The sequence below is a fragment of the Echinops telfairi genome, unplaced genomic scaffold, assembly GCF_000313985.2.
Source record: "Echinops telfairi isolate 266 unplaced genomic scaffold, ASM31398v2 ScPeMD7_7458;HRSCAF=8496, whole genome shotgun sequence".
Classification (NCBI taxonomy): domain Eukaryota; kingdom Metazoa; phylum Chordata; class Mammalia; order Afrosoricida; family Tenrecidae; genus Echinops; species Echinops telfairi.
In genome coordinates this window covers 45138975-45149370 of record NW_022111358.1, presented here as the reverse complement: position 1 = coordinate 45149370, position 10396 = coordinate 45138975, and the positions used below count along the sequence as shown (strand labels likewise).

At 52.6% G+C, this 10396-nt stretch overlaps 1 protein-coding gene across 1 annotated transcript in view; it reads left to right on the top strand.

Annotated features, from left to right (window-relative positions):
* LOC101638488 (CMRF35-like molecule 2) overlaps nt 1-10396 on the top strand; it is a 33502-nt gene that overhangs the window by 2727 nt on the left and 20379 nt on the right. Inside the window, exons 2-4 of the mRNA XM_004709307.2 lie at nt 3072-3419; nt 7101-7194; nt 8012-8096. Coding sequence (XP_004709364.2) covers nt 3072-3419; nt 7101-7194; nt 8012-8096 — 527 coding nt within the window. The remainder of the gene's footprint in view (nt 1-3071; nt 3420-7100; nt 7195-8011; nt 8097-10396) is intronic.

Here is a 10396-nt window from a genome sequence, read left to right as displayed (position 1 = left end):
AGGAAGATCACAGGGCAGTGGGTTGAAAGTCTTGTGGATCCAGTGGTGGTGGAAGCATCTCAGCATTGGCAGGGGTTTCCACGTGGCTCCTCCAGCTCCAGGGCTCTGGCTCCAGCAGTGTAGCTCCACCCTATGTGGCTTGTCAACAGGAATGTGTAGCAGAGAGAGTGTGTCTGGCCTCCAGTGAGCTATTTATCTCCGCTGTGCCTCCAAATGAGGTCATCAAGCTAGGACCTGATTGACAGGTGAGACTCCACCCCTTCGCAAGTTGACAGATTGTCTAACTGCCAGAGACGAGGAAGAGATGAAAAGAAAGATGGAAACATACGGCCTGTGGAGAGACAGGACAATGGGAGCAAGCCTCGCGCCATGTCGAGGAGGCAGTGAAGGCTGACATTAAACAGACAAACACTGACTTCTTACGCACGCCTCCGTCCATGAGCACGGTCCAGTCCATAGATACCATGATGCCACCTGACACGGGCAGCGCTGCCATCTAGGCTTGCCCCAGAGATAGCGTTATGTCCATTTGACCGGTGAGTGGGGAAGAGGGTCTTAGCCTGTGACGTTTCAGCTCAGAATTGCTGGGAAGGACATCCCAGGCCCACCTCCTCTCCAGCACGTCTTCCCCTGGCCCCGAGAGTCTTCGGAGGAAAGTGAATCTGGCAACATTCACACACCAGCCAGGGTGCCGGCTGCTGCTCCCTCTGCCAATCAGCTGGGGTGTCCACTCTAAAGCCATTGCTCTCCCAGATCCCATCACCCTGGAGCCTCAGGGGAGCTCTGATGCCCCCCCCCCACTTTTTTTTTGGTTTCTTTTCCTTTAATGTATGGTTTCAATAATATTTTTGTTCATCCTCCACTTCGTTGTTGTTTTAATTGTATTGGATTTGGGGTGGTTGTATCTTTTCCTTTAAAATAAATTTCTTATTTATCTATTTTTAAAATCATTTTATTGCGGGCTCGTACAACTCTTAACACCATCCTTACATACATCCATTGTGTCAAGCACATTTGTACATTTGTTGCCCTCATCATAGAATACATCTTTTCTTTTTAAAAATAATTTTATTGGGGGCTCGTACAACTTTTTAAAAAATTTAATTACTTTATTGGGGGCTCGTACGACTCTTATCACTATCCATACATACATTCATTGTGTCAAGCACATTTGTACATTTGTTGTCCTCATCATTCTCAAAACATTTGCTTTCTACTTGAGCCCTTGGTATCAGTTCCTCATTTTTTCCCCTCCCTCCCCACTCCCTTTCCCTCATGAACCCTTGATAATTTAGAAATTATTATTATTTTGTTATGTCTTACACTGTCTGATGTCTCCCTTCACCCACTTTTCTGTTGTCTGTCCCCAAGGAGAGGGTTATCTGTAGATCCTTGTAATCAGTTCCCCCTTTCCACCCGACCTTCCCTCCACACTCCCAGTATCACCACTCTCACCACTGGTCCTGAAGGGTTCATCTGTCCTGGATTCCCTGTGTTTCCAGTTCCTATCTGTACCAGTGCACATCCTTTGGTCTAGCCAGATTTTTAAGGTAGAATTGGGATCATGATTTTTTTTGCCGGGGGTGGGGGGTGGGGGAGTGAAAGGAAGCATTTAAGAACTAGAGGAAAGTTGTATGTTTAATTGTTGCTACACTGCACCCTAACTGACTTGTCTCCTCCCTGTGACCCTTCTGTAAGGGGATGTCTAGTTGCCCACAGATGTGTCTTGGGTCCCCACTCTGCACTCCCCCTCATTCACAATGATAGGATTTTTTGTTCTTTGATGCCTGGCACCTCGTGATCACACAGGCTGGTGTGCTTCTTCCACGTGGGCTTTGTTGCTTCTGAGCTAGATGGCCGCTTGTTTACCTTCAAGCCTTTAAGACCCCAGACACTGTATCTTTTAATAGCTGGGCACCATCAGCTTTCTTCACCACATTTGCTTATGCATACATTTGTCTTCAACGATCGTGTCGGGAAGGTGAGCATCATGGAATGCCAGTTTAATAGAAAAAAGTGTTCTTGCATTGAGGGAGTAATTGAGTGGAGAACCAATGTCCATCTGCTACCTTAATACTAAACCTATAAATATATGCACATAGATAGATTTCCCCATCATCATATATAAAAATATTTACTATGTACATGTCTGTACTTAGACCTCTATTAATGCCCTTTGCCTCCTAGTTCTTTCCTCTATTTCCTTTTACTTTCCCCTTGGCTAATATTATGCTCATCCTTCATTTGGGTTTCAGTAATTCCTCCCAGTTACATTGCCCTTGATCAGTCCCCACCCTCTTACACCCTCCTTACCACCAATTTTGGATCACTTGTTGTTCCCTTGTCCCTGGGTTGGTTAACATCACTTCCTTTCCCCTGATTCCCCCTCTCCCATGTGCTCCTGGAACCATCGGCCCTGTTGTTTTCTCCTCCAGATTGTTTATCCAGCCTATCTTACCTAGATAGACCTGCAGAGATCATAATATGCACAAAAACAAGACAGAGCAAAGCAAAGCAATAAACAACAACAACAACAAACCAATGGCCCCAAAAGAAAAGCCTGTAAATAGATCAAGGTCTGTTTGTTGACCTTTAGGAGTGTTTTCCGGTCAAGTCTGATGGGGTGCCATGTCCTGGCCCCAAAGTCTATTTTTGGTCTTTCTCAGGACTTCCCTTCTCTGTTTCCCTTGCTGTTCTGTCGCACGCCCTTAGTGTTTTGCCTTGGTGTGGGGGGATCAGATCGGGTGCAGTTCCCAAACTGTCTCCAGTGCTGTCCTCTGTAGGGCATTGGGTCAATGAGGGATGTCGTATCTCATAGTGGGGCCGGCCATATGGTCCTCTCTTCGGATTGGCTGTTCTGAGTGGGGATATCGTCCTCAAGGCTTGGTGGACCAGGATGTGCTCCACTCTCTCTTCCTCCCCCTTCATTTGCTCCCGTGTGCTCTGATCAGACACGTCCCTCTCCCTGAGCTGCAGCTTCAGTGCTGCCCTCTGAAGTGAATTCTTCTGAGGGGAGGTGGATGACCCCTTCTGAATGGAGACCTGGGATGTGGCTTGCTTGTGTCTTCCAGGCTGTCTGCCTCTGACGGGTCCGGACTCTGTGACGGGCGCCCCAGGGGGCTCTGTGAGCGTGCAGTGTCGGTATGAGGAGGTGTACAGAGGGTCCAATAAGTACTGGTGCCGCGGACCGTATGACCTATCCTGCGACACCGTGGTGGAGACCAAAGGAGGAGCGCGGGAAGAGAGGAATGGCCGTGTGAGCATCCGAGACCACGCGGAGAACCTCACCTTCACCGTGACCATGGAGAACCTCACCGCCGGTGATGACGGGCCCTACTGGTGCCGAATACAGAGCACGTGGATCCTGGATGTGCTGTCGTACGACCCATCGGTTCGGGTTAACGTGTCTGTTTCCGCAGGTGACAGCTCCCACCCTCCTGCCCCAGAGCGTATGGGTGTGATAGGACGAGGGTCCGGGGCGGAGGGGATGCTTATGCGCGTCTCTGTTCTTGTCCTCAGGCTGGTGCTGTCCACCTGAGAGCAGGGGGGCCGATGACTGACCCTGCCCGAACTCTCAGAGGGCCTGACTTTCACACCGTTGCGTTTGGAGGAGGCCCCACCAGGCTGAGCCAAAGCCCGTTTCACTGTACCCTTTGGAAAGCCTTGTCCTAAGGAAACCAGCTCTCCCAGGTCTTTGGCTGCTCACAGAACATTCCCTCCTCCACGTTGCCCTGCCATTGCCCTCCCTTAGGAAAGCTTCTGTTTAATAGTCTTCTTGAATGGACGGGCCTCTTTTCCTTACACCTCTGAGGCTCTGGGGCCGGGAAACCAGGTCCACATCCTCCAGGCCCTCCATCACCTTTTCCCACTTCTTGTTTTCCCTGACAGTTTTATTGACATACCACGCACATGTCAATGGCATGTAATTTACATGTCAATTCAGTAGCTCAATCAGATTCTAAGAGTGGTACAGTCATCGCCACCATCAAGTTTAGAATGCCCCCTTCCTGTCTCGAACTCACTCTCGTCAGCTCCCATTCCCCTCCCTGGCCCACTTCTCACCTGCTCCCTGGAGAAGTTGCGTCTCAAGGCCACACTCATTGTCTGCCTCTTCCTGACAGTCCATCTACTGGCTTCCAGGTCACTCCCCGACATACAGGGACCCCCAACCCTTGCCGTCATCTTCAAGTTGAAACTCACTGCCATCGAGTCCCTGCTGACTCACAGCAACCCCATTGGCCAGGCGAGAACTGTCCCTGTGGGTTTCCGAGACGGTCACCCTTCACAGGAGTGGGAAGCCTCGTCTTTCTTCCTCCATCATCTTGGGCGGTTTGGATACAAAGCTTCTCAAACACCCTTGCTTCACGCTTCCTGACCTCCTGACCTCTAGTGCCCTTCACACACATGTCCTTTCAGAAGTCCGCGCCACGGCTAAGTCATCATCCCAGACTGGTCCTTGCTCAGAACGCTACGCTTCCATAGTCTACTGTCTGACCACCTCCTACAGATCCATCCTCTCCTGCTCCCTCTCTGTGCATTTGCAACCTCACAGACTTCTCCAGTAGTTTGCTCTTTTCCTCCATTTCCGCTCAATTTACTGCCCCCCCCCCCACTCCCCTCCCTTCCCTCCTAAGCAACTGCAAACGTGCATGGGAGATGACACTTTCTCTTACCAGCCCTGGAAACTCCATGCACCATTTCTCTGTCCACCTCACAAAACCCTCATCCCTGAGCCAACTAGGGTCCCCACCACCCTGATTTCCCCAAGACTGAGAGGTTTCTCAGACACTGGGATGGCGGTGCCAAACTTAAAAAGCATCAGGCAAACCATGATAAAATGATCCCTCCCCTGAAATCCACCTGCTCAGTACTGCTGGGAGAACGTCATCGAACGGTACACACGGTGCCAATAAAAATGAATGGTTTCCAATATAACTCTCCTACCCTGTGAGGCAGTGGTTACAAGTTCGATGGCTAACCGCAAAGTCAGCAGTTCAAAACTACCAGCCTCTCCTCAGGAGATAGACAAGGCTTTCTACTCCTGTAAAGAGTTACAGTCTGGGAACCCCCAGAGCCAGTTCTCCGCTGGCCTACAGGGTCATGATGAGTCAGCCGGGACTCATGGCAGTGGGTTTGAAGTCTGACTGGTGTTACCGAGGGCCCCTGGGCTGTCAGATGTGAACCTTCCATTTCCTCTTTCTTCTCCCCCTTCTGGACTGAGGATCAGGTTTTCTTTATCCTACATACGCAAGGGCAATCGTCATGAAGACTAGATTTTCACTTCAGGGCTCTTAGCCTCCTTGTCCCTTGAGTCTAATTCCCTCTCTCGTCACCCATATCCTCACTCCATCAGACGTCCATGCTCCGTCCTGTCCTCAGCCTCTTCCTTATCATGGTCCTTCACCTTAGCCTATAGCCACGTGGCTTTCCCATCCCGCGTCTTCCAGAGAAAGACGAGTATTTCTGCTTCTATAAAGAGGGGCAAGCAAACAGGAGGAAAACCCTTGACCAGCCAGATGGACATGGTGGCTGCAACCACAGGCACAGACATGACGATGGTGGGGCGGGGGGGTGGGGGTGGGCACAGGGACACGCGTGTTTCATTCTGTTGTGCATGGGCTGCTGTGAGTCAAAACAGACTCGATGCACCTAACAACCAACCAACCAACAACAACAACAACAACAACAACAACAACAGACGTACAACTTCAGAAACCCAGAGGGTTTATTCTGCCCTTTACGGGGGTGATGAGTTGGAATTGACTTGGTGCATTTCTGGCTTGGTAGCCTCTTCTAGGTACTACCCAGTTCTCATCCCTCCTTTCCACTTACCTGGAGGCGGGGGAATGGAGTGCTTCCTCCTTTGGATGCCTGTTGGGCCTGCTGCAGAGCCCTGGTGGTGTAGCGGGTACCAGGACTGCTAACCATGGGCTCAGCAGTTCAAAACCATCAGCCACCCTGCAGGGGAGAAGAAAAAAGGGCTTTCTCCTCCCAGAAAGGGTTAGTCTCAGAAGCTCACAGGGGTCAGTTCCCCGCTGTCCTGTAGGGTCACTAGGCTGAAATCGACTCAATGGCAGTCAGGTTTTTTTGGTGGTGGCATGATGGCGAAGTGCTTGGCATCGGCTCGATGGCAGCGCGTTTGGCTTTCTTTTACCCACCACTTGGTGTTGGAACTGAACTGGCTGTTTCTGTGTCTCTGTCCTGACCCGAGGGCAGGGGTGGCATCACGCCCATCGACGTATCTCCAACGGCAAGGAGACCAGAGACTGCGGGTTGGATGAAACATAACCTGCATGGTGCTCTATGATGCCCTGAGCATCATGGGGGCGGGGTGGGGATGGGGTGAGCATGAGGTCATGCCAATAATTGGAGACACCGAGGCCCTTGGTCTGGAGGAGCCAGGTGGCAGCCTGTGCACGGCATTCCCAGTCCTCGTGGCACCGTTGGGGAAGCATCCGACTGTTACGGGCGAGGTCTGCAGGGCCAACCCACCAGCTTCTCCGAGGGAGACAGACAAGGCTCCGTCTGCTCCCTCGAGAACTGGCAGCCCCAGAAGCCCCCCGTCGGGTCCCTATGAAGCGCAAGTGACCCTCTGACAGTGGGTTTGGCCTCCTCTCCTTCCTCGTGGTGCCCTTGAACGGCCTCCTGATGAAAGTGGGCGGCGCTGAGACTCCATCGGCAGAGCATCTTCCTCCAGACTTCTCCTGGCCTCTTCCTCTTTTGGGGGTGGCTATCCATGAGGCTGGCGAACCCCCTGGAGAACCTCCTGAGAGGTCCCTGCCCTTACTTACCCCAAGTGGGGTCAGACCCGGGATGCAGAGAAAGCCTGATCCTTTTGGGAGATAACTCCGTGCGATGAGCTGGGAGAGCTCGCTGGGCCCTGAGGGGCGGGTGATGGGTGACAAGTTCAGGGTGGGGGAAGCTTGCTTGCTTTAGCCATGCTTCACCCGGGGGTGTGTGTGCGACCTGGGTCTTGCCTCAGGGTCCCTCTCAAGCCCTTTGGGTGAGTGAGTGGCTCCAGAGGACTCAGATTCCAACAGGTGCTGAGTGTCGGCAGCAAAGCAGTAACCTGATGTGTGGTTTTTTCCCTTCTGCCCCAGAGAACACCATCCCTGCAGTCACGCCCCCCACCTTCCTCCTGGGGACCGCTGGACAGAACCTCAGCACCTGCGAGATGTTCACCCACCACCCACAGTAAGCACCCTCGTCCTGCAGACCATAGTGGGAGGGTGCTTGGTGCCTTACTGGGCACCCTGGGGTGGGGCCTGGTGGCAGCGCCCATGTCCCAAAACCATCATCCTGTGCTGACTTCCCCCAGCCCGGGTGCTGGCTTCCACACTCTCCAAGGCTGCCGGTGGATTCTGGACCGAAAAGGCCACCTCTACTGTAAGCCCCTGCCCTACTGGGCAGAGACAAGGACACAGGCCAGAGGCTGGTTTGGGGTGCCCATCCTACCCTTCAGCCCGCTCCTTCTCCTTTCCCCACCCTGGTTCGGAGTTAGGGTCCTGATTCATCACCTTCAAATGTCTCGGCTCTGCTGGGGATCCCACTACCAGGAGTTGCTCTTGGGGCCTCTGGGGAGAAGGGCTGGCTCCAGGCTGGAGTTTGGGTTTGGGCTTTCTCTCCTCTCAAAGATACCCAGAAAGGGGGTGCTGCTGCCCCACCCTGCTGGGGGCTGAATGGAGGCGATCAGGACCAGTTTCAAGAAGCTTATTGGCTGGGGGGAGGGACAGAGGCGTGGGCTCAGGGACATGCTCTGTAAAGCAGAGGATCCAGTGCCCCCCTCTTCCCTTTGCCCCCCCCCCCCAAGTCTCCCTGAAGAGCGTCCCAGGGCAGCTCTTGATCGAGGAGTGTGGGGCCAGGGCTCCAGAGAGGGGCTTCCCTGAAGCGATTCCCTTAATGCTTGTTCTGGAATTACGTAGCATCAGCTCAAAAGGAGAGGTGGGCGGAGGAGGGCCTTGGGGTTTCACCCAAGGAGGCGGCCTCTCTACCTGCCACCCTGTCCCCACAGGTCCCTGCTCTGCAGCGTCCACTTCCTGCTGCTGGTCTTCCTGAAGGTGCCCCTGTTCCTGAGCATGCTCACCGCTGTCCTCTGGGTGAACAGATCCCAGAGGGCTCCAAGGAGGCCAGAGTCAGCCTGACCGGAGGGTCCATGGGCTCCTTCCCCAGGCAGGCCCTGTCCAGGGGCCAGCCTTTGAGACCAGCTGAGAGAGGCTGTTGGACTCCTGACCCCCAGGCAGGAGGAGCAGGGACTGGATTCTCAGGGAGAAGGAGGGACTTGGGTCTTGGCGGAGACTGTTTTCTGTACCTGGAGTGGGGCAGGGGAGGGGATGGCTCTGGGTTTCAGAAGTTGGGGTCAGGGGCTGAGGTTCTCCTGGGTCCAGCCCCAATACTTGGGGTCCTCCTTTCTTTCCTCCTGCTCCCTCCCGACCCTCCCTGAGAGTAGGACACAGGGGTGGCTCTCCCAAATGTCGTAGGTGCCAGGCAGGTAGAATGAAGAGGTTTTTCAGGAGACCGACAGAGATAGAACCCCTGCTCCTAGGGCCGCACTCTGACCTCAGGTGAGGTGTCCAGTCTCTGAAACAAGAAACAAAGGGCATACATTTGAGGTCTTTTTATTACGGCAGCAGCAGGAGATACACAACTGAGACTGGGACAAAACAGCAGCAGGTATCAGACAGAGGGGTGGGGTGGGGACTGCTGTCCACTGGGTGTGCCTGTCCTCTCTGAGGGGCCGCCATCGGCCAGTTGTCACCACAAGGCATCGTGGGCCCACTGTCTGCAGCCATCCCCATTTCCCAAAGAGAGGCCAGAAGTGGAATTCCCGCACTGTTGCATGTAGACAGCAATTCTACCCAGAACAAGATCATGGTCAGCACAAAGCATGTCCACCATCCCACGAAACTCATGGGTGCTGGGCAAGGCCCCCAGGAAGGATGGAGATTCCAGAGCCTCCTTGGATCTGCCTAGTGTTTATGTCTGGGACCATATGGTGTCCCAGCAGGCTGGGAGCTGACCTTCCCAAGTGCCCAGATGGGCCTTTGGAGATGACCTGCCCCTGCTGGCAACCAGGGACAAGGCCAGTGCTGCTCCCTGGCTTTGGGACAGGTGGCTCCATCCCTCTTCAGGTCTTGTTATTCCTGTTAGTGACAGAAGTCACCGCTCGAAGATTCTCGCGCACGACACTAATCAACCAGGGCTGCACGTTCTTCAACACTCATCCCATGAAGGGTTGACCTTGTCGCCGTCCCCTGGAGTCTGGGTGGGCTGTGATTGGGTCAACTAATAGACTATGACAGCGTTTTTCAACTCCTTTTCCACTATTGCCCCCTCCCCAGTAGCCTTATTCATTACAGAGGGGAAAAGAGGAATTTCAATAAGTTTTGATAAGGTCACAGTCCTATAACCACCATTCCAGTTAAAATCTTGACTGGGAAACAATTATTCACAGGTTAGCATTAAAAACAAAAACAACACTCATTAAACTGTACACTACACGTTTTGTAAATGGTCCCTGAGGTACATAATTACACCTTCAAAAATTATTTTTTAAAATATCTAAAATGACTCTTTAGAAATAATTTTATACACATCTAACACTAACTAGCAAGGAGAGGATATGTAGAGAAAAACAGCGAGTGTTGGCCAGGGTGTGGAGTTATTGAAGCCCGTGTGCCTTGTCGGTGGGAACGTAAAATGGCACAGCCACTGGGTCGAAGCGTTAGGTGGATCCTTGACATGTTACCCGTAGAATGGCCATGGGGCCCCGCAATTCCTCCTCTAGCTATCTCCCCCAACGTTTTGAAACCATGCACTCACATAGATACTCGAATACCAGTCCTTATTGCAGCATGATGTGCAACAGTTGGAAACAACTACAATGCTCATGCACCGATGAACGGGTTAACAGAAGGTGGTGTCTCCCTACGAAGGCACATGACCCAGCCAGCAAAAGCAATGAAGTTCCAAGACATGCCACACCTGGATGAACCGTGGCAACATCATGTCCCATGAGAAGTCAGCCACAGAAGGACATCTTGTACGATCCCACTTACATGAACTATCTAACGCAGGCAAACGCAGAGACAACAGTAGGTTAGTGGTGACGGGGACTGTGGGGAGGGACAAGGGAGAGTTCGTGCTTCAGGGGTACAGCATCTCTGTCCGGGCGATAGAAAGTTTGGAAAGCGTGGCAATGGGAGTGCAGCCTTGTGACCAAACCCTGCCATGGAAGCGAACACTTGACCCTGATTACAGTGTCAAACTGTGTTATATATATGCTTCACGGCAATAAGTGGTTTGACAAGTTTTCTTTTAATGTTGTTTTCTTTTCCTAACGATCAGTTGAACTTTACAGCTATCGATGAGGAGGGAGAGTTGGGACAGATGATGGCTC